Source organism: Hemibagrus wyckioides, linkage group LG09, assembly GCF_019097595.1.
Source record: "Hemibagrus wyckioides isolate EC202008001 linkage group LG09, SWU_Hwy_1.0, whole genome shotgun sequence".
Lineage (NCBI taxonomy): Eukaryota > Metazoa > Chordata > Actinopteri > Siluriformes > Bagridae > Hemibagrus > Hemibagrus wyckioides.
In genome coordinates, this window is record NC_080718.1 from 5,857,132 (window position 1) to 5,885,130 (window position 27,999).

At 42.5% G+C, this 27,999-nt stretch overlaps 2 protein-coding genes across 4 annotated transcripts; one reads left to right on the forward strand and one right to left on the reverse strand.

Moving 5' to 3' along the window:
- Positions 1–1,408: 1,408 nt before the first annotated feature.
- On the reverse strand, positions 1,409–27,841 carry tfb1m (transcription factor B1, mitochondrial). The gene is made up of 8 exons (XM_058398240.1): positions 27,777–27,841; positions 26,790–26,922; positions 26,295–26,446; positions 25,434–25,542; positions 25,070–25,221; positions 22,345–22,464; positions 2,673–2,800; positions 1,409–1,640 (listed from the first exon to the last, which is right to left on the reverse strand). The coding sequence occupies exons 2-8, from the start codon at positions 26,902–26,904 to the stop codon at positions 1,409–1,411; spliced, it is 1,008 nt and encodes a 335-aa protein (XP_058254223.1). The 5' UTR covers positions 26,905–26,922; positions 27,777–27,841.
- Positions 3,236–13,131, forward strand: LOC131358859 (claudin-20). 3 transcript variants are annotated; one of them, XM_058398247.1, is made up of 2 exons: positions 3,236–3,610; positions 9,101–13,131. In XM_058398247.1, exon 2 carries the CDS (start codon positions 9,181–9,183, stop codon positions 9,907–9,909), a length of 729 nt encoding a protein of 242 aa, XP_058254230.1. In that variant the 5' UTR covers positions 3,236–3,610; positions 9,101–9,180; the 3' UTR covers positions 9,910–13,131. The 3 variants fall into 3 exon arrangements, with proteins under 3 accessions (XP_058254230.1, XP_058254232.1, XP_058254231.1); XM_058398249.1 differs by lacking the exon at positions 3,236–3,610 and adding an exon at positions 8,487–8,610; XM_058398248.1 differs by lacking the exon at positions 3,236–3,610 and adding an exon at positions 8,915–9,002.
- Positions 27,842–27,999: the final 158 nt, after the last annotated feature.

Here is a 27,999-nt window from a genome sequence, read left to right on the forward strand (position 1 = left end):
TTTTTATGAATAAGTGTAAATTAATCGGTACTGTGGTTTATCAGTGCGCCATTTTAACGACGTGCTGTATGTAATAAAGTGATGTGGGTGATGTACAGTTGTGCCGCAAAGAGGTTTTTAAATGAACGATGAATAAAAATGTCTTTTGGTATTCGTCTGTGTGGCTGTAATGAAATAAACAAGATGGATGACCTCAGTCACGGAGAGCAAGACGAATGGAAGCATGTCTGAGCCTGATGGAGTCGCGCTGCACGGTGGGGGGAGAAGAAAAACCCTGGGGCACAATTATTGGCTGAATTGGCGTGGACGCATTTAATACTGATTTATCAACTCGTTAATGTCCTGATTTTCAGTACAGCACTATTAAATTAGTCAGAGTGTTAAACAGCTGAGAAAAAAACCCAACTTTCACATGACCCATGTTCATGAGGAGAAATGGACAATTACTGATGTTTATCTGCTTTCCCCCTCTTACACAGGGTTTAACAGGAATATTTAAATCTCTGTATAATCAGGAAGATGAGAGAAATGAATAACCCGAGCAGGATCAGTGTCCAGGTTTCATCAGGAGCAGGCAGGTTTGTGAAAAACTAAAGAGAATTCTGTGATTAAACACATTATTAAATATATTTGACCTTTAACAAGACATCTGCTAGTGGAAACGTTCGTCATCGGTTCGCTTCATCAGGTGAACGAGCAGCACACTGGAGCTTTGTTTGATACGATGCATGTTAGCATAACGATGCTAAAATGTTATAGATGCCACATAGATACTAAAGTGAAAACAGATCAGTTTCTTGGAGCAAAATGTTTCTCTGGAAACAGATTTATTTATTATTATTATAAATTTAAGATTTCTACATTCTATCCCGACCCATTATGTTGTTCTCTAACAGTGAAATTCTGCCATCAAACATTTCTTTATTTATTTATTGACTATTTATGCTGCACAGTAACCTCAGACGTCTCGGGCTTTCTCTCTGAAGTCGTCGCTTGTGAGACATTTCCCTCTGAAAAGCTCGACGTTACGGAGGCTCTTTGTGCTCTGAAGCGATTACGCTGTCACTTTGCTATATGACAGCAATTCAAGTCAAATCTAAACTCTTCTGAACTGAGAGAGGAGAAATGGCCTGAATAACTCAAAAATAAAAAAATCAGGTCTGGATCAGTCATAAAGGGCCTTGTGCGACTGCGCTGAGGATTACAAGCACATCATCTTTCATTCCAAGGATTTTTTCTTTTAAAATTCGTGAAATGCAGTCTTTTTCAGAAGCACATTAAATATATTAAATACCGCAGATTTTCTTCATACCTATAGAAGAAAATCATTCTCTTACCTCCGAGCCACTCAACAGCTGGAACAGAAATAAAATGGTGTGAAATATTCACCCCTGAGTTATTGTACTCGTCAGCGTCTCTCCCTCTTCGTCTGTCTGTAGCTGTGACGCTTCTGTCTCAGCTCGTCTCTGAAGTCGTAGCTGAACAGCGTGTGGTTTTCTCTGCACAGCCTGCTGTAGGCGTCCGCTAAAGCTCTGAACTGGCTGATGGAGATGTCGACTGGACGGAGAGTCGGGTCCAGGTCGGCGCGCCGCAGGAGCTCCTCCGTCATCCTGAGTCTCTGAGCTTCGGGGAACAGCATCCTGTAGGAGAGGAGCAGAAGCACATCACAATGTGGTGCTGTTACAGGAAAATCATCAACAACTGAAGATTAATCAACACCTTCTGACCAATCAGGATGCAGAATTCAAGACCACTGTGGTATCATGTGATCAGGATATTTAGCGTGTTGTTTCACAGATGAAATAAAAAGTCTCGCAAATAATCAACACCAACTTCTTTTATTCTGTAGAACATCTGCACATCATCTCACACGGCTTCTGAGGAAAACATTCATATGATGATGTGATGTTGGTTTGTTTCTAACAGGCTTCTAAAGTGGGGTGCCAACATTTTTGTCAGTGATTAAACCTGCCGTTCTGCTGTACAGAAATACTGTACTAATGAAAGGAATTCATCGCAGTTGTGTTCGATGTTCTGACTTGAACGAGAGAAACTCGTCTTTAAAGCTTCTGCTTGTTATTTTTCAGGACTCTGTGATCCGACGTCTCATGCTGCTTTCTTTACATCAGAACAGCAAAAAAAAAGCTTTTAAAAAACTACTTCCTGCTGAATGTCTCTCATCTTCCTCTATCAGGGCTGTTACTGCAGGATAAAGCCGTGCTCTGTTTATTGTTTTATTAATAAAATAAATATATCTCTCCTCAAATAAAAGAAATATATAGAAATATATGGAGCAAAATATTTTTTAACATTGGGATATAAAAAAATTTTTTTTCAGATAGATAGATATTCCTAAAATGGTGTCAAAACTAAAAATATTGCCACATAAGAAGCCTACAGATTTTTGTGCAGCTTTTCCACTCGCAGGTTCGTTCCTCATAACTGACGTCTCACCCCGGTCCTTATTACTGCTCTCATTGAGAAGGTTCCTTTATTAAACCAGGAATATTTACTGACTAATTTTTGCTTAGGTGAACAGGAAGGTGTTACTAATGCGCCTTGAGCGACAGTTATTAAACCAAAAATATGAAAATGAAGGAAGTGGAGATGGAGAGAAGAAAAGAGGAGGTAGAGGAGAGGAGGAGGTAGAAGAGGAGGTAGAGCGTGCTTACTCGAGTCCTTTGTGGCAGTGCTTCCTGCGGAACTGAAAGACGTTCCTGACCACTTTCTCCACGAGCTTAAAGGGCTGCTGGATGTGTGGCTTAACCAGAGGAGTGAAGTGTACCACCCCCACGTCCACCTACACACACACACAACATAACACACATGAATGTGGAGAACACAAATCACAGTGAAGCATGACTCCCACGTACACACAGGGAGGGAGGAAGGCATGGAGGGAGGGAGGGATGATGGACAGATAGCTGGAGGACAGGGTGAGTGGTAGAAAAGGGAGGCAGTGACGCAGCAGTTGCCACAGTAACACCTGTTTGAAGGGGCCGTGAAAACAAAAGGACGACTGCTAAGAGTCGCGTCGAAAGCCGCTACATGAAAACATACGAAGGAGAAACACGGCGCTGTTTTTACCTCCAGCAACAAGAATGTTCTGGACTGATACGAAGCTGGGATTGGTGAGGGGGCGAACCAACATTTGGCCCTGACTCCTTCTCTCTCTCTCCCTCTCCCTCTCCATCTCCATCTCTCTCTCTCTCTCTCTCTCTCTCTCCAATCCTCCAGTCAGCGCTAAGCTGATATGACAAACTGTTGAAGAAATCGCACCAGAGTGAGCAGAACAGAGTGGAGTGGAGTGGAGCGATGTCGCTCTCCTCCTCAGATCTCCCTCCCTCACCGCCTCGTTTTTTTCCTCCTCTCTGAGCCACGGCTCTTCTTTTCATTGTGAGCAATAAAAAAGGAACCGCACACAAGGCACAAGCAGCGCTCCAGCGGGGGAGTGTAAATTTCTGGATCTTTTCAGCTGGTGAATGAAGAGCACCATATGGGCCGTTTTATTCTTTCTCCCTGGGGGATAGATTGAGGGATAACCTCAAGACTCAGAAAAAAAAAACGGATACGGACATGATAACGACAAGACAGCCGTCATCTCAAACAGGTACGTGTGCGGAGTCGTGTTCTGTAGCACTGAACACAGAGGCGTTTCGTTTTCATTTCTGCCTCCCTGTTTAATTTAGTGTTGGCAGAATGAGAATTTGGAAAGGATGAAAGGAAAAACTTCATTAGTGTGTAGAAGAAAGGAAACAACACGGCTGGGATCGATTCGCTGTCGAGTCGTTCGTCTGAGCCGGACGTCGCTCGGCTCTGCACCGGCTCAATAGGAACTTTTGCATGCTGCAGTGATGCAGGAAGCCGTCTATCAGCCCTGCACTTCTCCTTAGAACTTAAGGATGAGACGCGCAGCATCACACAGCACCGGCATTGTGTCTTTAATTAGAAAAATGACACATCAGTGAAATCAATGATCGTTTAAAATGCACTAACCGGAGCAGGAAAAGCAGCTCTTATCTCCTATAGAGGCTTTCTCCTGTACTAATTACACCATATATATTCTGCAGGCACTCTGTGTGTGTGTTGGGGGGTTGGGATAAGGGGGTGTTGATATTGCGACTATAGATGCAGCAGCATTTCTGCCTTCTGAACTGTCCGAGTCACTTTGGAGTGTGATTTATGACACAGCAGCTACACCTCCTCACTCGCTGTGTAGTGATATATCCCTCTCTCACCAATAATCCACTCCTGATAACCACAGCACATGAAAAACCTTCATCTTAAATCAATGGCATGTCAACATCTTTAAGACGCGCTGCATTCAAGTGATTCGTAACTCAGAGAAAGACTCATTAATCCACCAGACACCATTTCTCTTTCTCTTCTCCAAATTATACACAAAACTCTAAGCCTCAGGGTTAAATAAACTTTAAGATTCAGTAATTACTCAACTTGTTTATGAGCAGCCATTTCATTTCCTCAGAAATATCCGAAATGATAAACTGTTTTGTAAACCATCACAAACGCAGAGTTAACTCGTCTGAGACCGCAGGACTGTGTCAACGTGTTGATCCATTTCCAAGAACATTAAAAATCGATTAAACGTCGTGTTGTCGCCGATTATGTGATGTGGAAGGAGTCTCCAGTTTCGGAGCTGTGCATCAGTCAGGGATGAAACTGGACACACATCTTCAGGACAGAAGACACTTCTGTGCAGTTTCCCAGTAACGTGACAAAAAAAAGAGGCTACATTTTAATCGTAGCTATGATGTACCAAGAATCATTTATTTTGCGATGTGTAAAAATTATGATTCTTGTCTTTTAAGGAAAAAAAATTTAAGAGTTTACAAGTATAATAATAATAATAATAATAATAAAACAACCCCAGGAAATGCTGTCAAGGTAAACAAAGGACAATGATTAGTAAAGGTTACACAAGTGCAAAGTAAATGTATATGTAATCACACCCAGAAAATTAAATATTAAACCATAAAAGGTGAAAATCACAAAGGGCTGAACAGTGAAAGAGCGCCCCCTAAGTGCAAAATCCTCCAGTAATGCAGCTCAGCCACTGCAGCGTGATGACTAGACCCTAAACACACAAAATTTATTTCAACAGCTAGACTTGTTTAAATCATGGATTTGTTTTAGATCGCTATCTCTTATGAATAATATAAAAGTTTCAGAAAATTCATTAAGTTCATCCGCAACTGAAATGAAGTGATTTAAACAGGAGAGAGTAATGTGTACATAAACATCACAACAACTTATCACATTCATTTCAAGCTGATGAACAGAGGGTCACACTAGCGAGTCTCCTTATGGTGAACAATATGATCTTCACAAACAAGGTACGAAGGACTGAGAATTCAGGCCCAATTTCTGAAGCTTAACAATAAAAAAAATTACATAAAAATTCATAATTTTGGGAGCAACTATCAATAAGGCAGGACAGATTTGTTCCAATAAATGTGATATGAAACGTTTCGGGGCCATGATGACACGAATACACTCCTTAATAACTTCCGCATAAGCGACACACAATATCTTCACATTCATCCACATTATTCTCAGAGTCCCCAAGCCATTTTCACCTCCAGCCAAAAAGGGAGTGTGAAGGGTAATTTGTCATTTTTCTTATTGGGAATGACCAAAGTGAGGTGGAAATCCCTCCAGACCAACATAAAGCATCATTCCTGAACACAACAGCCTGTGAACAATTCAATATCCAGCAGGGGAACAGAGGAACTGAGGGGGTGAGAAAATAGTCTTGCATAAATCATGATGGTGCGTCCGAAAGACACGCACAAGTACTTTAGCTATAGTGGAAGGCAAAAGGAGGGATGTGCTGCAGTTCCTGCTGTGCGATAGATAGATAGATAGATAGATAGATAGATAGATAGATAGATAGATAGATAGATAGATAGATAGATAGATAGATAGATAGATAGATAGATAGATAGATAGATAGATAGATAGATAGATAGATAGATAAAAAAAAGTACTCTTGTGTTCAAAGAACAGCCCAAGGCATGGAGAAGAAGCAAAAGTGTTGCCTGATATCTGCGGATCTCAGCTGAGACACATTTCAAGAAGAAATGGATTTTTTTAAATGGAAGAACAAATGAAATGTTATTCATGATTGTAATGTGAAAACAATATTTGAAATAAATGACCGTGCTATAAAACAGGCAACAATCGCAGACGCATCTGCGTCAGGATGCAATTTGCATTTATATTAACGAGAGCGCTCGTTCGGTGTGGACACTTAGACAAGGTCGACCCTGGGTGACAAACTGCACATTCAGCTAAATCTGTCCAATATGAAAAGCTCTGATGCGAGTGACAAAAAGCAATCATGTCCTGAAAATAAAGCAAATGCAAAACGCGGGCATAAAATTCCCAGACCAAACCCCCAAGACAGGATCATGACGTCCAGAGAAGCTGTGGTGAAGAGGTGATCAAATCAAAGCAGCGTGCTTTTAATAAGGCCACGTGCCTTCACACTCCCCTGGTGCATGTTAGCAGTTTCCCTTTTATTTATTTATTTATTCCCACATTCTCAGCATTAGCCCTTTGGTCACAGCTTCTCATCTGTGGAGTGGCAAGAGATTTATACCAGCTGTTATTTATACTGTAGTTGTATACAAATCTGGAATATTTATGGAAATAATAATTACAACTGTCAAATTATTATTGTTATACTTTCATTAGATTTCATTCAAGCCCATTTTATATCAGATCCAGCAGCGCTGCTGTAAACCGAGGTTATTCATTGAATGTGATAAGTGAAGCTCTTATTTAGAGATTAATCAATGTAAATTCACCCGCACACGCGCGCACACACACACACACACACACACACACCACCAGGTCAAATGGCCAAAAAAGAAACAAAATGTCCGTCATTATTTGTCCGTCATTACCGAAACCTGAGCATGTGATGACTGAAGGTCAGCAGAACCGGACGCAGGAGTGTGACCGTTGCTAGGGTTCGTGTTTGGTTTACTACAAGTATTGATTCAGGATGAATTCAACATCAGTGCGAAAAACACTGAAGGCTGAACTGACCAAAGGACACACACACAGACCTGATTGAAGTAATGAAATTAGAGCGACCTGCAGTAGGTTGGTCATGCAGTCTTTATAAAATCAGCCCCGAGTGTGTTTTATCTCTCTCCGTCCTCTTTGTCATTCATGAATCAAGGTCGTATAGCTGCCTCCATCTCCTCTCGGCTCCTTTGCAGAAGGGAGGTGGAAGAGGAGGGGGGCAGCTGCTCAGAGTTCAGGTCCCTGCTTTATAGAAAATATTCATGTATGTGTGTGTGTGTGTGTGTGTGTGTCAGGTTAAACAAAATCGAGTTCACCTTGAAAATTAGAGAAAAGGGGGACAGGCCCTTTGTCTCACTGAGCATCTCAAACATCTGGCCAGATGAAAGGTCAAGGACTGTCCATGTTATATTCATTTACCATGGCCTGATTATCAGATTAACAATGAGTGCTACTAAAAATATATACATTTCAGAAGCACAGTATCCTAAACCACATACTAAATATGCTAATATTTGTGTTCAATCATATTCTAAAATATTTAATTTACACGTATCTGTATTTTGTTTAGACAAGTACCTGCCAGGTAGAGGTCAGTAAATTCCCAGCATGCAGTGGGGCCCAAATTTCTGTAATGAATCCGAGGGAAAATATATAGGCCAAAACCTATATATTATAACTTTTAAAACACAAAAACACATTTCTCCACACATATAGTACTGTGGTAATAAATATACATAAGCGCATACACAAATTATGATAGCTAAACGAAAATAAAACACATTGTTTTATATTAATTTATCTATATTAACGTTATATTTTGCTAAGGGCTAGTTATGCTAGGTGCTATTAAATAAAAAAGGTGGTTTATCTAAGCATAACTGCGATGAAAATTCCCAAAAGTGCGCACGATTAAAAATAAAAACAAAAACATGTTTGTAGACATGAAGAAAACTTTAAAACAACATTTTAAAGTATAATGTTATGTCAATGCGTTTCGAATAACGGTCTAAGAGCAGGGTTGCCAGATACGATTCGCTTCTACACCGAGTGAGTGTTTTAAATCTATCCAATTTCACTAAAATTAGGAATTAATTAAACAAATATTAATTAAAGTAGATTTCCTTTGGTCTACAAAAACGCATATTTTATAGCAGAAATTGCGTTATTTTTTCTAGCAGATTTTTTGACAAGGAGAATATTACAAAACATGGCAACTGAATGCTAACACTTTCAATACAAGCCTGAGGTAAAAAGCGTTAAAACAGCGGAGAGTTCGTTTATTCAGCGTGACGCAGATTCGATGAGAAAAACAGCACTCAGGAGGTGTGGGTGGGAGAGGGAGAGAGAGAGAGTGAGGGAGAGAGTGAGAGGGAGAGAGAGAGAGAGAGAGAGAGACGGGGATGTCCTCTCCTCTCTTGCCGCTGAGGAGAATATGGACGCTTGTATGCGCGCGCTGCTCCTGCCGCGTGTTTTCGTTGTGTTTGCGGTGTGTGCGCGCGCGAGTGAGTGTGCGGCTCGTGCGTGCGCGCGTGTGTAGCTCTGCACCAGCCCGAGGTAAGGATGCATCTGAAGCTTCGTGCTGTTTTCCTATAAACAAAATCGTTCAACTCAGCTACGTCCTTTTTTCCCCTTTCCATTTTAAAATCCACAAACACGTAGGCACGAGCGCGTTTCAGCCTTTAGCGCTTTTTTATTTTAGTCAAACTACAAAGAGAAGCAGTGCAGTTACTTTATCTGATTACCTGGTGTGTATGCATGGGACACTGTCATGTAGGGTGCTTTAATCTCGTCTCCGGTTAGGAACACTGCAGATTTTAACAAACAGCATTTCTCCTCTTTATCCTTTTTCCCCCACAAGACAGGAAGAAAAAGAGTCTTGCTCGTTACAGGAAAGGGACACCCTGATCTTTCTGGTGGCTCAAGCTGTTCATCATCCTTTGTTCCTGGTGAGGGAAAAGTGCCGAAGGGGAGGTGGATGATGATGAGGAGGAGGAGGATGTGGACTTGCCTTATCACTCACTCAGTTCTCTCTTTATTTCCTCAGGAAGGTGCTGGTGCTGAAGAGGACAGGACGCCTAGACGAGCGCCCGTGTGAATGGTGTCCAGGCAGACGAATTGGTCAAGATGGCGTCCACGGGCACGCAGATCTTCGGCTATGTGCTGGCGCTGCTGGGCATCCTGGGCGCCACGGTGGCAACACTGCTGCCCAACTGGAAGGTGAGCGCAGACGTGGGCTCGAGCATCATCACGGTCATCTCGCAGATGCAGGGCCTGTGGATGGACTGCACCTGGTACAGCACGGGAATGTTCAGCTGCACGCTCAAGTACTCTGTACTAGCGCTGCCTGCGTATCTGCAGACGGCGCGCACCACCATGGTGCTGTCCTGCGTCCTGGCCGCACTCGGGCTCTGCCTGGGGTCGCTCGGGCTCAAGTGCACGCACTGGGGTGGCGGCAGAAGGGCAAAACGTCACGCTGCACTTGCGGCCGGAGTCTGCTTCGTAGCCTCCGGGTTCTTGTGCCTGGTCCCGGCGTCCTGGTACACCAACGAGGTCATCGCCAGCTTTTTGGATGCCAGTGTACCTGAGAGCAACAAGTTTGAACCGGGCGGCGCGGTCTACGTCGCGTTCGTCTCCTCTGGCTTGCTTTTCGCCGGCGGCTTTATCTTCTGCCTGTCATGCTCGGGCAAGCGCCACGGCCCTCAGGATCTCGTCCTGCTGCCTCCGGATAAACTCTTACTCCAGCAGCAGCAGCAGCTCCTCCAGCAGCAGCACTTAGACCAACTCCAGCACCAGTACTGCACTCTCTCACCTCTGGATAATAAGACAGGATACAGCCTGCAGGACTACGTGTAACAGATACGTACGAGAGCCGGACTATGACTGCGACACATTCATCCCACATTCCTCCTCCTCTTTACAAGCACAAAACAGCGGAGGAATTCCCAAAGTTTTGGAATGGACGAATAACTGATAAGCGATGTTGGAGTGAGCGGACGACTAATGAAACGCAGAACTCCTGTATCGGAGTTTGAGAAGAGTTTTCTGGGGAGTGGATTTAGTTAGCTGGAAATAATTCCCCATACATAAGGATGCATCGATACCAGTATGTTCAATAATGACTCCAATTCTGCGATACCACAACGAGGCGTCCAGGAACATGTCCTGTGGCGCCGTTTATGCTTCCCTGCTATAATTCCTGGCCGTAAAAAAAACAGTTCACATCCTGTACCGTTAGACTTGTTCTTCAGAACATTAGCTAGTCAGTTTTATCTGAAGTGAATTAGCTAGCTACTATAGTTAGCGTGTTTGCGCTTCTGCACTAAAGTTTTCTGTGTCGAAATTCATTGTCAGTGACCGATAAGTAGCTGATATGTAAGAACGATATGCTGTTGTTTTCATGTACCTAGCTTTATCTGTAGATGTTATTTCTCACCTTGCTGCTAGCGGTGAACGTTTCACTTGTCTTATAGGAAGATGCTGTAGTTTGTAGTCCACCCTGGTTAACTGTGGCCGTATCGTTCCATATGCTAGAATTAGGACAAGTAAATAAACATAGTATGGGACCAGTACCAGTACGGGTATCGATGCATCCCTACTCATAACCCCTTCCCCAAAGATTAGAAATGAAAAGCAATCAGTTAGCTGCTAATGATGTTTTTGTAACCTCTGCTCAAAGTGAGTCGGCAATACGTCCCCTAAAGGCAATAGTATGGGAAAGCCAGTTTTTTTTCCTTCTTTCTTTCTTTCTACTCTCCGGCCATGTCCGTTTGAGTAATAGTGGAACTAATGAAGTCTCTTGTCTTATTTTGTTAGCCGATAGAATGATTGATATGATCGTTGCCTCAGCATGCTGTTCAGAGCCTGTGCATAATGCAGCGGAATGCCTGGTAGAGACTTGAGTCATAGCCACATTGCCTGTGCCTAAATGAGAAAAAAACAAAACTAGAATATTATAGCGAGTCGGTTGTTTTTTTTTTGGGGTGGGAAACGTGATTAGAGTGTGAATGGGGCTGCTGGATTTGGAATGATACCACACACACACACACACACACACTCCAGCACATCGAGAACAGAACATGTCTGTGTGTGAGGGTTGTTTGGTTTTTTTTGGTTAAGCTTGCTCAGTGCATGCTGCTTACTGCTTTATCTCTCTCTCTCCCTCACACACACACACACACACACACACACACACACACACACAGTTAGCTGCATGTCTGCTTTTTTTTTTTTAACCCACGTCAATACTCACTGCTATGGAAACCGAATCCCACACCCAAATATGCGTGTGTATATGAGTCTGGAGGTCTGTGTGCGTCAGTGAGCTAGAGTGTGAGTGTGAGTGTGTGTGTTTGGGCTGTTTAGAAGTCAACTCGGCTTCACTCGCCCGATCCAAAGAACCCTCCAGTACACCGTATGGTGCGAGGATCTAACCTGAACTCTGACATTATCAGCAGTTTGAAAATCCGTCTGGATTTTTAGAACAAGGTGGGATTTTCATGGCAGTGACGCGATATTGACGCCGACACTGACGCATTCTCTCCCCCCTTTATAATTTGGGCTGGTTCCCATCAGCAGTGCATCTGCCGTCAGATTTGCACCAGCAGGAGATTGCTCTTCATCTCAAGCTCCAGTGATTTCTCAGCGCCGTACTCATCCCCTCGCACAGCCTTCATTCTCTCCAGGTCCATATGCAAAGGTACACACGTCGCTAACAAGAAAAAAAAACCCTAGTGCAGGGGTATTCACTGAAGATTTAGACTAGTTATGTTGTGTTTTGAAACGTTCAGTTTCAAACCATGGCTAAACCGTAAGTATTTGCACCCCTGTACCCCTTTGCACCCCTGAAATGGATGCTGCCGTGCATATGGAGTCTGATTTTTTTTTTGTTCCACCCAGTGCATCAACTCCACGACCATTTCCTGGTGTGTTATTGTACTATATATGCGAGAGTGTGTGTCTGCGTTCTGTGCTCGTCACAGGCATGCCTTCCTGCTCTGCTGAGACAAGGAATTTATTCCATGTTGCTCTGAGTTGGCAAAGCAAGCCATGGCACTGATGGATGGCACAGCGCATTCTTCCTCTCGAGCAGATTCCCACAGGCGAGCAGATGGCTCTGCCCAGCTTCTCTCTCTCTCGCAGGCATCCGTGGGCGTGCTGAGTGGGCACGGAGATGCCCTCCTGGGGCGGATTACTCCACCCCACAGCCCACAGTGCCAACGCTCGTGCCATAATGACTAGCATTACTCGATGCAATAATTTTCTCCTCCTCATGCCCTGTTGATCTGCCCATACACTGCCATTGTTCCAACTGTGAATGTGCCAAATCCATGGTATTTATACACACACAAACACACACACATCTACATCTATATATAAAATGTACTGTTATATGATGTAACAGATAAATCCTCCATCTCATCAGGTTCGACACGAACTCCAACAAAGCAATCATTTCACGCTACATAACCCATTTCACCACATCAGGATATTTTTATATTTCTCATGCTCTGGGATTCCTTTCTTCAAGGTTCTGTGATGCAGTGTATTATTTACATTTTATATATATATATATATATATATACATACATACATACACACACAGATATAGACACTATATATTATCTATATATAAATATCTTCTCGCCAGTTTGGCAGCTTGATTGATTTGATTTTTGTTGGAGAATATACGTATATGCAGTTCTCAGTTTTAACACCAGGCATGTTTATAGTGAATCTTCTTTATAAGAAGACAACGCATTTTTTTACACCTTTATTCGTGTAATCCCACGTTACTGCAGATGTTTTGGTTTATTATATTGCAACATAAATAAAGAGCAGATTAAAGGTGTACAGTGTGGTGTTGGAAGCGCGTCAGGCAAAAACCGCTGACCCTTTGTTATGCAGCGTACCTTTCATTAGCGCATTAAGACATGAGCTTCACACCCGGTTCCGGTCCGGTCCAGTCGCTAACCGAAGGTTCTCGTGGGGACAGACGCAGCTTATTTTGTGGATGCTTCAGCACTTCTTGATTTTGCAGAGAAATGAGCTTCACGTGCGACTCTGCTGTTGTTTCAGTCTGCTTGTGCAAGTAGTTCTATTTTTTATTAATAAAACTATTTTGTGGACGCAGTTTCTCTTTAAAAAGCTGTTTTTATTCATTATTTATTTCAGAAAACTCTCTCCAGGTTTCCTGTTGACATCTCTCTTGTTTTTCTTTCTTTCTCTACACCCCACTGTGCTGTGCCTTGTGTAGGCTGATGTGTTATTTCAATTTATTTTAATCCCTATAGACACATTTATTTCTCCTTGTCTATTTTCCTTCCCTATTTATCACGAGCGATGGATCAACAACAGTACAGAAAACACTGAATACACAAGAACAAGAAAACCTTCCTGATTAAAGGAGCCGTTCATCATTTCTTGCCGCCCCCTGCTGCCTGCAAAATGAATTGCAATCGCAAAACATTAACCAGCCTCCCACGATTCCACTGCAAATCCCCAGAATGTTTTCTAAGCCGATTCAGCTGGAGATCCAGGCTGGTTTTCTGGGCCAGAAAAACAAACCTGAAGCGAAGAAACCAGTGACTGCTTTCACCCTCGACATTTCTTTATTTTTAAGTCCCTGACACTTTCGGCTTCGACTCTTGTGATGAGGTTTTTTTTTTACCTCTCTGTAGCTTTGGAGACAGAAATTCAAGAGAATTTGAGCTGCTCGTGTGATCCGACAGTCAGAGTGAAAGTGGGACGTCACGTCTCATCCCGGTGAACCTCCCAAAATACGCATGCTGTTATTTTTAGTAACACTGGAATATTGGAAATAAACTATTTTTTTTTCTATTCAGCATGTCCTAAATCTCTATAATGACTCTTTTTTTTCCCCGCCTCCATATTTATTTTTCTCACCTGCCTTTCAAATTGTGACCTAACGGATCAGGAGGTTTATAATAAAATAAAATAAAAAAAAAAGGCTGTGATGTCACTCTGGGCCAAAAATAATAATTTATGATTAGATCTCTAAAAATGTTGAACATTACACACGGCCGCTTTAAGGCATCACTGACTCACGTATTGACAGATTTTCTTTTTTTGGGTTCCTCATGAGTACGCATGAACGCACAGATGAGGTGTGTGTGTGTGTGTGTATCTAATGAGGGTCAGTGAGCTGTGGAGCAGCAGGTTAGTCATCCAGGTTGCAGCACATTGCAGCCAAGAGTGTGTTGATGTTGCTGAAATTGGCTCGCCGTGAGCCGTGTCACACAGCCCGAGCCGTCCTGTACGTGTCCTCACAGAGCTGCCATGTCTCATCATCCTCTTTCAGCCTAATGTGCCTAACGGCGAGCCGGCAAGCCGCGTTATAAATGGCTCCATCCTACGAGGACGGTACGAACGCATAGCAGTGGCATGTACCTCGGCTGGTTGACTCTTCAGACTAATTGTGCTTTAAATCAGTATTGACATGGAGGCTTTTTTTAATGCTTCCTCTTTGGAACAAAACATCCACCCAGTTCAGAAAATAAACAGTTAAGAAACCTCACAAGGAACGAATGAAAAGAAGAAGAAGCAGCCCTGTGTGTTTAACCTACATTTGCCTAATGTGTCTCTGGACTGCGCTGCAGAGGTGACTGATTGTAGATCACGACGCAATCCCTCAGGGTCTTTAACACAGGAACTGAAAGTTTTTGAAACTAAAACTCTTTAGGACTTTTCAACCTCTTGTGAGTTTAACACCACACATCGTCAGGAAGAAACCTTGAGAAGAACCAAAACTTGAAAAAATGAGAACTCGGTTGTTGGGGTTGAAGCAGGAGGAGTGTGCAGGTCAGTCTGAGACATTGAGAAGATCACAAAACATTCAGCAAGGCCAGCGTGTCAAACATCTCCAGAAAGGCATGAATACATGCAGGGATCCGCAGGCTAACGTGTAGCTAAGTACTGAGTTTAAAATTCCTCCACCATCTTGATGATGCACCCCAGCAGTTATTTTCCTACAACAGCACATGTACAACACGAACAACTCGACGGGACGAACCTGACCGACAGGATGTAAACAGTGTATGAGGGGGAAAAAAGCGTATTTTTTTCAGATGTTGCTAGGCAACTGTTTCACCGTAACTACCGAAGCATGGTGCCGTATATTTCTGCACAAGGGTCTGTGTGAGAATCTGAGAAGCCGGACATGAACTCTAAAAGGCTCTATGAGGCTGTATGTGAAATGAAATTAAGAAAGAACCCCGGTTCTGTGCAGACGAGAGACGGGAGAACGTAGGGGGCTGGATGGATGGAACACTGCGCCGGATCGGAAAAGAGGCCGAGTTTAATCCAATTCCATGCAGCCGAGAAATGATGAAATGATGTCTGACACACCAAAACACTGCTGCATGTTCACCCAGTGAGAAGACCCATCAGAATGACTGAACATGAGAGTGTGAATGAAGGAACGGAGCCACCATCAGCTCCAGAAATCACATCTGCACCGGAGTCGAGCCGTTACAGCGGCGCTAGCTTTCAGAAACGGTGGCAGGAATTGATATGATGCAGGAAAATATAGCCCTCTCTCTCTCTCTCTCTCTGTGACCTTTCCCTGATGCCTCAGCAGCTCTAACCCCAGGCCACATCTCACAAGACTGATGATCCTGCCCTTGCCTGGTGGGCTGTAAACTGCTGAGACAGGCTGGATGGGCCCGAGAGAGAATCCTATCTGACAATTCACAGCTTGTAATGTTCCACACAGAGCACTGCTTCACTGCTTCAGGGCTTTTTTTATGCTCTTGAATGAAAACCTTACGTTAAGGCTGCAGTAAATCTCACCGCATCCGGGGGAATATTCGCAGTCGCCGCAGTCGGGTAAGTGTTTATCAGCAAAAAAAAAAAAGCGTTTTGGTGCGAGGCGAGTGAGGGTTGATTATACAGGGGATGTTTCCAGGATGTTCATAGGTGTGGATAAACACGCTTTTGTTTTGCAGTGTTAAACCTTCCATAACGAGCACAAAAGGTGGGAGGTGTCGTTTAGCATCACATTCTCCTGCACACTCAGCCATCTGCACCGTCTCTCTCCTCTATACCCTTCTCATAATGTATAGACCTGAGCTTTCAGCTATTCCGTGCACTGCAGTGGACCTCGGGGTGATAGATAGATAGATAGATAGATAGATAGATAGATAGATAGATAGATAGATAGATAGATAGATAGATAGATAGATAGATAGATAGATAGAAAGCAGCAGTAATTTTCAAATCAAGCTGTTACCGAGGCAGGAGAGAGCGAGAGCGAGAGAGGAAGAGAGAGAGAGATTTATTATCCTCTCCCTCCACTCAATTCCGCAATAAACTCCAGACATCATTACAGAGCCCACGACGGCTGTGTACACACAGGCCATGCAGTAAATTACTGAATATTCATCTGATACTGTCTGAATTAAGAGGATTTACCGCTCGCCCTGACCTTGCTGAGCCAAGAGGGCCGAGGCTCAGTTTACCGATGATTGGAAAATAATACATTCACATTCCGCCGTTCTATAAACAGAACCGTGTTCTAGACTGGAACGTAAAGAAACGTGGCCGTGATCCAGCTCGCTGCTCTCCAGAAGCGCTTTAAAGTGGCCAACTTCCAAAGCGCTTCATTTTAAACAGGCGTATTTTTAGATTTAACCTTGAGACTTGATATATTAAGGGAAAGCTGCCACGGGCTTTTGTATACCCCTGATACCTCACTTGACCCCATTTTGAGATCAGATCTGGTTCCGTTTATCATAATGGCCGCTGTGATCCTCGGCGGTGATCACTGGTCTGTTCTGTCGCGTGAAAAGTTCGTAATCTTATACACACGCAAATAAAACCTACCCCCCCCCACCTACACTATATTGCCAAAAGTATTCTCTCACCCATCCAAATAATCAGAATCAGGTGTTCCAATCACTTCCATGGCCACAGGTGTATAAAATCAAGCACCTAGGCATGCAGACTGTTTTTACAAACATTTGTGAAAGAATGGGTCGCTCTCAGGAGCTCAGTGAATTCCAGCGTGGAACTGTGATAGGATGCCACCTGTGCAACAAATCCAGTCGTGAAATTTCCTCGCTCCTAAATATTCCACAGTCAACTGTCAGCTGTATTATAAGAACGTGGAAGTGTTTGGGAACGACAGCAACTCAGCCACGAAGTGGTAGGCCACGTAAACTGACGGAGCGGGGTCAGCGGATGCTGAGGCACATAGTGCGAAGAGGTCACCAACTTTCTGCAGAGTCAATCGCTACAGACCTCCAAACTTCATGTGGCCTTCAGATTAGCTCAAGAACAGTGCGCAGAGAGCTTCATGGAATGGGTTTCCATGGCCGAGCAGCTGCATCCAAGCCATACATCACCAAGTGCAATGCAAAGCGTTGGATGCAGTGGTGTAAAGCACGCCGCCACTGGACTCTAGAGCAGTGGAGACGCGTTCTCTGGAGTGACGAATCGCGCTTCTCCATCTGGCAATCTGATGGACGAGTCTGGGTTTGGCGGTTGCCAGGAGAACGGTCTGACTGCATTGTGCCAAGTGTAAAGTTTGGTGGAGGGGGGATTATGGTGTGGGGTTGTTTTTCAGGGGTTGGGCTCGGCCCCTTAGTTCCAGTGAAAGGAACTCTGAATGCTTCAGCATACCAAGACATTTTGGACAATTCCATGCTCCCAACTTTGTGGGAACAGTTTGGAGCTGGCCCCTTCCTCTTCCAACATGACTGTGCACCAGTGCACAAAGCAAGGTCCATAAAGACATGGATGACAGAGTCTGGTGTGGATGAACTTGACTGGCCTGCACAGAGTCCTGACCTCAACCCGATAGAACACCTTTGGGATGAATTAGAGCGGAGACTGAGAGCCAGGCCTTCTCGTCCAACATCAGTGTGTGACCTCACAAATGCGCTTCTGGAAGAATGGTCAAAAATTCCCATAAACACACTCCTAAACCTTGTGGACAGCCTTCCCAGAAGAGTTGAAGCTGTTATAGCTGCAAAGGGTGGACCGACGTCATATTGAACCCTATGGATTAGGAATGGGATGTCACTTAAGTTCATATGCGAGTCAAAGCAGGTGAGCGAATACTTCTGGCAATATAGTGTATAAAGCACACAGAGCTCAAGAAGCAGTTTAAAGTGAGTGTCATTTCTACCGCCCTCTGCTGTCTGTGGGTTGAATTACAACCGGAATTAAACACCAGTGGTTCATCTCCTGCCCCCTAAACTAACCCTACTGCACAGACACAGGTTTAAGTCGCTATAATACAGTGGAATACTTCGTAAATCTGCATTTCACGCGCGTGCGCGCACTTTCACCGCCATGAAGGCCAAGCATTCGTCAGGACAAGCATGTGCTGCTGGCTGTCCACGCCTCGCTCTGCTGGCTGTCCACGCCTCACTCTGCTGCCTGATTGATAGCCATCATCATTCCACCATCTCCAGCCACTTTCTGTGTGTGTGTGGACCAGGGACACTGCTGCAGGGTCAAGTCACCAAGCGTATGTCCATCATGGCTCTGAAGCACCGCCGCTTGGACACAAAGCCACTGAAAAGCCTGAAGCTCTTCCAGGATTTGTGTGTGTGTGTGTGTGTGTGTGTGTGTGTGTGTGTGTGTGTGTGTGTGTGTGTGTGTGTGTGTGTGTGTGTGTGTACGACAGACAGGAATCTTTCTCCATACGCTGCAGTGCCCCCGGAGGAAAGACTCAACTCGACTAAACACGGCTTTATTAATATATTAAATTATTAAAACAGAATTACTAGATAATCAGGAATATCTGAGATCGGTGAGGATTAAAGCTGATATCATAATATCAAGATAAATCAGAACAGAAGATCAGAAGAAATAAAGAAAAAAATATGAAAAATATATATTAAATTTTCTGTTGAATAATTAAAATTAACTAATAAAATGTTTTAATAAATTTGTTTTTTACTAACGTTATATATAACTTATTATCCAGATCCGACTTTAACACACTTTATTTACAGCGCTTCTTTATTTCTGTCATCTCACTATATTTATACTTTTTTGATTCACAATTTTATTTTATTGCTGTTTATTTATTATTTTGCATTTTATCATCCATTTGTGTTTTCTCTGCTTTTTATTGTTGCATTTTTATTATTTGCCCATTTTACAGTTGTGCATGTTTTGCTTGAGCTGCACTGTAAACACACACACATTGATTACATCAATAACATTTATTAGATTTATTTTCTTTCAGTTTTCTCATTAATTTCCGTTTTATTTATATTCCCTTGTTTGAAAAAAATTAATCAATATTTATTTATTTAAGAACTGTATTGTTATTCCAATTCTAATATCGTATCATCTAAAACGATGATCAGTGCAGCCATAACGAGCAGCTGTTGTGTAAGCTGTGTGTGTGTGTGTGTGTGTTAAATGTCATGTATGATGATGTGTGTGTCTGTTAAATGTCAGGTAGGAGGGAGTGAGTGTGTGTGTGGGTTGAGTGTGTGGAGGCCTGTGGCGCTCTCTCTCTCTCTCTCTCTCTCTCTGTGTCTGTCTCTCTCTCTCTCTGTCTGTCCCTCCCGATGTGTCTGTCTGTCTCTCCCTTTCTCTCACACACACACACCTCAGCCCATCAGCATGTACAGCAGCCTTCAAGGACGAGCGAAGTCACTCAACGTGACAGAAGAAGGAGCCTCGAAGCAGTGAAAGACGACGGCCAGACTTAAAGCTCGTCACGTTAAAAACACGTCTCGCAGCACGTCTACATCGCTTCATTCCTGCGATTATAAATAAGCCTGCTGTGGAGCGGCTCTCGGATCGCCCGGCTCGTTCCTTCTGACCTTTTAGCACGGCGGTTTATTATTCAGCGTTTATTAACACACCCAAACTCCCAGTCTATTACACAATGCTGTGTTATTGTCTTTAAACAGTAGAGCAGCCTTTAATCCAGGAAGAACACAGGGTGTGTAGAATAAATAATCCACACAGAGAGGAAACACAAACGCTTCACAAATCCTATCACGGCTACACAGCCACCATGATCCGCTCCCGCTCGCTTCCAGCTACAACAATACGGCAGAACAATCGAGCCAGAGCAAGCCGCTGTTAACAAACAAAGAGGGAATTAATCACCTGTTAATGTGAAGCTTAAAAAAAAAAGAAAAAAAAAGGAGGTCACAGAGGTCAGACAGGCGATGCAGAATAAAATATCCATCTAAAATATTAACGATCATTTTAAACTGTTCTGGGACGTAAATAATCAGTGATTACATCAATAACATTTATTAGATTTATTTTCTTTCAGTTTTCTTATTGATTGCTGTTTTATTTATCTTTCCTTGTTTGAAAAAAAAAGATTTAATATTTATTTATTTAAGAACTATCATTATTGCAAATATCGTAATAATAATAATAATTAACAAACAATTATCAGTGTAGCCATAAAGAGTAGCTGTTGTGTAAACAGTGTGTGTGTGTAGGTTGCGTATGTGGGGGCCTGTGGCACTCTCTCTTCCTCTCTCTCTCCGTTTCTCTTTCTCGGCTTAAAACTCGGTTTAATCCGGATTAACATGATGTGTGTAAACATTACACCACAGTGCAGTGTGTTTGAAGAATCACTTTTTTTCTTTCATCACATTGCTCTATTTTCACTTTGGTTCCTCCATCACCCACAACACGATGTAGCGGCGCTTTAGTCCTTCTGTCTATCCAGCTCTCTCTCCCACCTCCTGTTCACTCTACTCAAACACACCAGCTTCTAAAGCTTTAACTGTCACACAAACACCATCATCAACACCATCACCTACATCGGATTGCATTCTGGGATTTTTGAGTCCAGAGTTTGCAGCAACATCTCCGTTACTGGATTTCATTAATATGACGTTGAATGTTGCTGGAAAATGAAGGAGTGAGAAAAGATGCTTTTTACGGTGGCCGAGAAGAGCAGAACAAAATAACAAATCATTAAATACAAAGAGAATTCAGACAGAGCGGAAAGGGTAGGAATAGTTTGCGAATGGAATTCTTCCCTCTGATTGGACGAGGCATCTGTCATTCAGGAAATACAGGAAGTATGAAATTGTGTATCTAATTTTATTTCTTGTACATGTGTGGAGTTCTGTCTTCACTTTAAACCATTTTAAATCTTTTAAAGAAAATAACAAATATATATTTATCTTTGTAAGAGAATGGAGTTCATTCAGCGCTACTGTGAGGAAGGACGTTCATATGGCGTGATGTTGGATATACTGATAGCGTATCATGGCGTAAAGATTAGTTTGCGATCTCTAAAAACACACCAAGAATGTTCGGAAGAGCAAACTATTCCAGATTAAAGGATGTAAGGAGCGCTATAAGAGCAGAGCTGTGTTCATACACACACCAATCCACTTTCTACTGCTGCAGATACTGAGTGACCGATGTCTCGTCCAATCAGAGGTCAGAATTCCATTCGCGAACTATACCTAGCTTTTCCGCTTCGTCTGAATTGTCACTGTGTTTTCTTCTCAGCCACTGTAGTTTTTACTTGTAGGAGCTAGCAGCAAAACCTGAGCATTAAATCTTATTAAACCCAAGCAGCATCGCTCGTGACATCACAGGATCACAAACTTCTCCCAGGAATAATAAATAATTAAACACAGAATTAAACATACATATACATTCACTAAATATTTCGGAATCAACATGTTTACTGTGTTTCAGAGTGAAGTCTCTCTCTAATTGATATTTATAAAAGAATAATTAGTCTCAGACTCTCAGCACCAGATTAAAACGCTGGATCTTGATGATACTAATTCATGAGTGTGAAATATTTTAGCTCTCAAAGCCAAATGAATCCATCCTGAATGGCTTTAGACGTCCAAAAAAATTCCATTACAAAGTGATCCTACTATAATTGGCACGTTACAATTAGAGCACAATTACAATTATGAGTGAAGCACTCCTGAGAGAGTCCGGGAGCAGCCCCGAGGCCACGCTCACAATAAAGTGTCATGAAATAATTATCAGCACCACGTAAGCGGCATTAAAGCTAAAAGAACATAAAAACCTCCGTCTCTCTCGGCTCAGATTAAATATTTACGGATGACAGGGAGAAGACGCTCAGGCGAGATTGAATTGTCGTCCTCTTACCCACAATCCTGCTGGGGCTCGGTATCAAACCGCTGCGGTTATGCAACTACCTGAGAGCCTGCGGGAAACCCGGCCTCTCTGAGTAAACCCTGCAGGAGTTACGCTCTGTGTGTGTGTGTGTGTGTGTGTGTGTGTGTGTGTGTGTGTGTGTGTGTGTAGTGAGGTGTGTTAAAGGACAGCAGAAAGACTCACGTCAGGTTTGGGGACGAACGCTCGGCCCGGGATGGTGAAGCAGTTCTTCACAGTGCTCAGGTACTGCGCCATGATGGACAGACGACTGCGCTGCCTGCTGCCGGTGCTCGCTGTTAATCTCTGGAACAGAAATAACAACAAACTGAAATGATTTCATCAGCAGAAATGGTTACGTTCAACAAATCACAAGACCAAGTGTATAGCGCTTTTAACAACGGACATTTATCTCTAACATTCATCCCTAATGAGAAGCCTGAGGCGAGGGTGGTGAGGAAAAAGTCCCCGAGGTGATCTGAGGAAGAAACCCTGAGAGGAACTTCATCCTCATTTGGGTGACACTGAACAGGAGATAATGTAAATGTTAATAATCATTATATTTCCTGATAGCTAAAGCGTATCATTAATTTAACGTTATTCCTCAGCACTGATGAGATCTGGATTCTGATTGGACAGAAAGTGGTGATTAGTTTTACTAAAACATTTGACAGTAGCGTAGCTGGACACCACAGGTTTATATGAACATGCTCCTTTTTAATACGTTACATTTCTATAGTAACAGCACGAACATTATGGAAGGAGTCTCCAGTGTTAAAACTGTAACCAGGTTTTCTTCTAAACGGGAATTTACGCTTCTTGGTAACATGACAAGCTGCAAATCTTTTCTTATTAATGTCAGGAGAGAGACTAAAGAGATGCTGATGAGGGAATGATACCGTTTACAGCTGCTATAACAAAAGTGATAACAGGAACTGTACCTAAAAACAGGTTAAAAAACACATTTAATTGTAATAACTGGGAATTCGCTGTAATAAAAGGGGAATAAAACACGTATAATCGACCTCAGTGTGGTTAATAACATCAATGAATATTTTCCCATCACAGCACTAAATCTGAAATGGTACGGTATCAGACCGCACTACTGCATTTCCTGGTACATGGATTCATATTTACGGTAAACACAGTATGAATCGGCTAAAGCCGAAACAGTGAACGCTTTGGAAAGAACATGCCTGATGGGTCTTTTGTCGCTTACAAATGGCCGACTCGAATGGCTCAGCACACTACGAAGGAAGTTTTTAGTGGGAACAAAATCAAAATGCTCCTGAATCGTACCGCTCCAGGCTTCTCCAGGAGGGTAAGGATGGGTCGTCAAAAGAAATGGTCATCAGTAAGTCTTGCAGGATTGAAGTTCCACACAAATCTTCAAAAACACCTTGACCGAAAACAAACTAGAACTAAGATTTCCCAGTAAGAAAAAACATGACAGAAACAAACGGTCAGAGGAAGTTAAATGGAGTTTTGGGAGAAAAACTGTCTGGTGATTCTGTTAGATCGAAGGCGATAACACACACCATCACGAGTTTAGAGTTTAAGACATGCGGCTTTATTCCGTGGTGCAAATTGAAGGATTAAAACATCTCTGATCAACCAACATATGAAATTCTAAGTAGGACAATTATGTTATTGTTGAGGTTAATGTTTATCAAGTCGGTTTATTCTAGTTTATTAAAAGTGTCTTAACCGTTTTAAACTTGCACGTTTTTCTTCCCCAATGTCGTAACAAAATAGGGCTTAATGTTGTCTCTCGTTACTGTCACATTATGTGTACCGTACCACGCTGAATCCCTACCACCACTAACCGTACGGTACCATGAGGGTCCGGTACCATCTCACCCTTACAGTACTAACTAGCTGTTTTACTCTTCATGTCACGACTGATAAACTGCCTGAAGATTGATGCAGTGATTTAATGATCCATGTTTCTGCTGGTTAAAATTAGATTCTGTTTTTTTTTTTGTGAGAATCGCTGATTATTTTCCTCGCACTGCACCACACACACGCTGAGTTATTCCTTAGATACAACACACATTTCTTCAGTCTGACAGATTCCTCATATGTATGTGTGTGTGTATGTGTGTGTGTGTGTGTGTGTGTGAGAGAGAGAGAGAGAGTGAAGCGTTTCCATATGGCCGCAGGCGAACAGGATCGAATTAGCTAATTAATTCGAGCAGTCCCGTGTAATTATCCTTAATTAGCTCATCCGATATATGCGACTTATCTGAATGCGAGAAAAAAATCCCTACAGATATTAAACTCCTGAGAGCTTCGGCGCCGATCTGCGTCTGTGCAGCTTCGGTACACAGAGCAGTGCAAAAGTTTGCACGCCCTCAGGACAAAACAAAGACTGTAATTTATAGCAGTTTAGTGTGTTTGGTTTCACAGACGTATTATTTCCACTTCATCACCACAGTAAGTTCACTAAACTCATGTGTTAGATCTGTGTCTTTATAGTAAAAGATATTCTGAGAAAAGATATCCGTTCCTCCTTTTATGAAGCATTTTTTACTTTATGCAGCTTTTAGTATAATCTGAGAATAACAAACAGTTCAGCACCAAATGGAAGGAAATACAATAATCTATTGCCTTTTAATGACATTAAACAAATAAATAAAACAAAGCGCACAGTATTCTGAGTGACATGTGGAGTGATGAAGAGGAGGAACAGAAGAGGTTTTATTCCTCTTATAACACAGCAACTCATTATTCATTACAGAAAGTCAGATCCCATCACCACCAGGCTGTTGCTATAGAAACGATGCTGCATTAATATGAACCTGTGACTCGTTAGAGCTGCTGTTATAGAGAACACCTATAGATACACCCGATGACCAATCCCACTCAAACAGCCCAGAGTTTATAGAGTACCACCAGCAGGAGTCCTCACCTCTGCCACTTCTTTCTGGAAGGTCAGCGTGAGTCTGGTGCGTCCGTACACGAAGGGTCCACTCCTGTCGGCCATCTCCTCCAACCATTTAATAATGAGTGGAGTGGAGACGCTGAAGGGGAGGTTCCCGATGATGTGAAGTTCAGGAGGCTCTAATACACACACACAGCGTCATTAACACATCAGCAATTTGAAGGAAAAGAGCCCGCTGCTTCCACCGACGATCACGTGGTCACTTAATCACTGCGGCTCTTTATGTTCATTCACTCACAAGCAGATCAATCTTTTTTTTCACTCTACTCTTAAACCCTAGCACTAGAAATATCAAACGCTGGACAGAAAAATGTTGATTTAAACGTCTCACCGTCTTCCCACACCTTCGCGATGTGCGCCGGGAACGCAGTGTTCATCCCGTACGCAAGAACATCACCGTGGACGATTCGGACTCGCCCAGGAGCCGCCTCGGATAGGAGCTGCTCAGACACACAACAGACACGACGGTCAGACAAAAAGCTGCACAACTTATGAGATTTCACTGACCATTAAATTAAATCGACTGACCGAACCTACAGCTGATTTAAATAACGTTCACTCGATTAAATCACTGCTTTCTACTGACACGTTAATTCTCTAGTGTGCTTTGCTCGAGTTCATGCTCGATTATAGTTTATTTTATGAACTCATGTTTATCATCAGCAATAGTAGTAGTAATTATTTATTAAAACAGATTTTAGCTTCGGTTTTCTAACAAGACAAATAAACAACTGAATCTAAAATTATGAACAACTCTCTTCAAACTTATTTACAATTTCTATTGTAATTATTTATTATTAATATTTTAGCTTACTTATTCTGACGCAAGCAGGCACCTCATAAAATATGTATTTTTTTTATGATAAGATTATTATGAATAATTTATTAATTTGCAGGATTTCTGTGTTGAAGCCCTGATCACGTCCCCGTTTCACTCAGCTGCATCTGTACATGGAAGGAGTGTGAGGTGACGAGTGATGAGTGTGATTAGTCGAGTAATTTAACCCTCATTAAGCAACAGGAGGAAAAAACAATCACCAAACAGCACATTTGTTGTACATGACATTGTGCCAGTACTTTATCCTTAGTGAAAACAGAACAATGATAAGTGTGAAGTTATTCAGACACTTATCCTAAACAACAAGTATTTCATGTCTAGGATGCAAACGTTTGCGCTCTGTAACACACAGACCTGTAATCCTGGTATAAAGCGAGAGTCCTTCTCCACAATCAGTAGATCGGCTACACCGGCGTTAAGGATGGATCTGGTGAGTCCTCCAGGCCCGGGTCCCACCTCACACACGCACGCGTTCCTCAGGTTCCCCGCCTGCCGGATGATTTTATCTACAACACCACGGTCAACATCAACGTTATGTCCACAACATGATCAGGAATAAAAGCACTGTGTGTGGTGTGGATGTAGTAAAATAATCAACACCTGGTGTGGTGTGATGAAGCAGGATCTTTAGAGCCTTTAACTCCTCTTACACCACGGTTTTTACAGTTTTTATCCATTTGTAGATACATTTAATGTCACTGACTATTTCTACATCTATTTCTTTCCTATCTCTTTCATAAAGTTAAGAAAATAAGAACACCTTCTGACCAATCAGAATCAAGCGTTCAACACTGCTGTGCTATAAACTCCACTAACGCACCGGGAGCAGGTACGCTCACTCCGTCTCACCTGTGAGCCTCAAGTCCAGGAGGAAGTTCTGTGACAGCTGCTTCTGAGCTCTCAGGTTATACAGTTTGATGATTTCACGGATGGTTGGTAGAGGAGGCAGACGAAAGGACGTCATTTTACCGGACGCTGCCAACTGCATGTAAACATAGAACACAGACTGTCATAAAGACTCTCGACGTCACGCCAGGGTTTTCATATAACTCAGAAACAGGAGACTGTACACAATTGACTCGTTAACTGAAGATCAGTTCAGCTTTCATGTTAAATATCGTGCATTTAAGAAACAAGAAATGAGACCAGTGCATCCTACATTCATTGTACTGCATTAAACAAACTGGATTAAAAAGTAATGTAGCTAGTGACAGTTCTAGCTCTAAATATCAGGGCAATTTTAAGGCTTCTTTTTGGCTTAATATGGAATTCTTGAACAATAAGAGCTGGAATAGCTCTTTTTTGTGTCCTTTTTGCCTGTAATCGCAGAAACATACATCTTTACTTTAAATAATCACCCATTCATGTTCTCTGACAATGACTGTAACGTTGACCTGACTGACCACAGCTTTTCTTATCCTTCTATAAATTGCTTTAAACTGCCCTTAATGTTGCCGTGAACACTGTACTAAAACACGGTCAACAGCGACATCTCGTGGTGGAAACAGCACGCTGCACTTTTGCAAAATACCGCTAATGACGCCAATCCGAATTTTCTGAAGAATTTTCAGGTTGTAAACGAATATAGTTAATTCTACTAAGTTAAGAATTAATTATTAATAACATAAAAATTATGAACATTAGCTCAATTAGCAAAACACGCCTAATTTATGTTTTGCTTCATAACTAACCATCACTCGCAGCAGATAAACAAGAGAGCGAGCTAAGCTACAAGGCTAAAGGATAAAATGTAAATAATAAATCGTGCTTAAATGCCATGGAAAAATCACAAAGGTATAAATTTAATTTAATAAACAGTTACAAACTGGAACTGACCTCCTCCAAACAGTCAAACACGTTGTCCTCTTGCTCCTCCCCAGCGAGGTGCTCTAAACTTCCGGTTGAACTTCCGCGTTGAGTACGGAACAGCGTCTTTCCACCAATGAAATACCGCAAATTACGGAATCAGCCAATCAGAGAGCTGACTGGGTGGAACTTCTTTACGCACTTTACTTAAATCCATTATTACTCATTTAACAGCACAACAGCTACATTTCGG

Bases quoted from the DNA above. Each gene is read 5' to 3' on its own strand.
- tfb1m (XM_058398240.1), bottom strand. From the start codon at position 26,904: ATGACGTCCTTTCGTCTGCCTCCTCTACCAACCATCCGTGAAATCATC. The intron at 25,222-25,433 runs GTGAGACGTTTA...TGTGTGTATTAG, and splicing joins CGCGAAGGTGTGGGAAGACG to AGCCTCCTGAACTTCACATC. The intron at 22,465-25,069 runs GTGAGGACTCCT...TTTCTGTTCCAG, and splicing joins TCCAGAAAGAAGTGGCAGAG to AGATTAACAGCGAGCACCGG.
- LOC131358859 (XM_058398247.1), top strand. From the start codon at position 9,181: ATGGCGTCCACGGGCACGCAGATCTTCGGCTATGTGCTGGCGCTGCTG.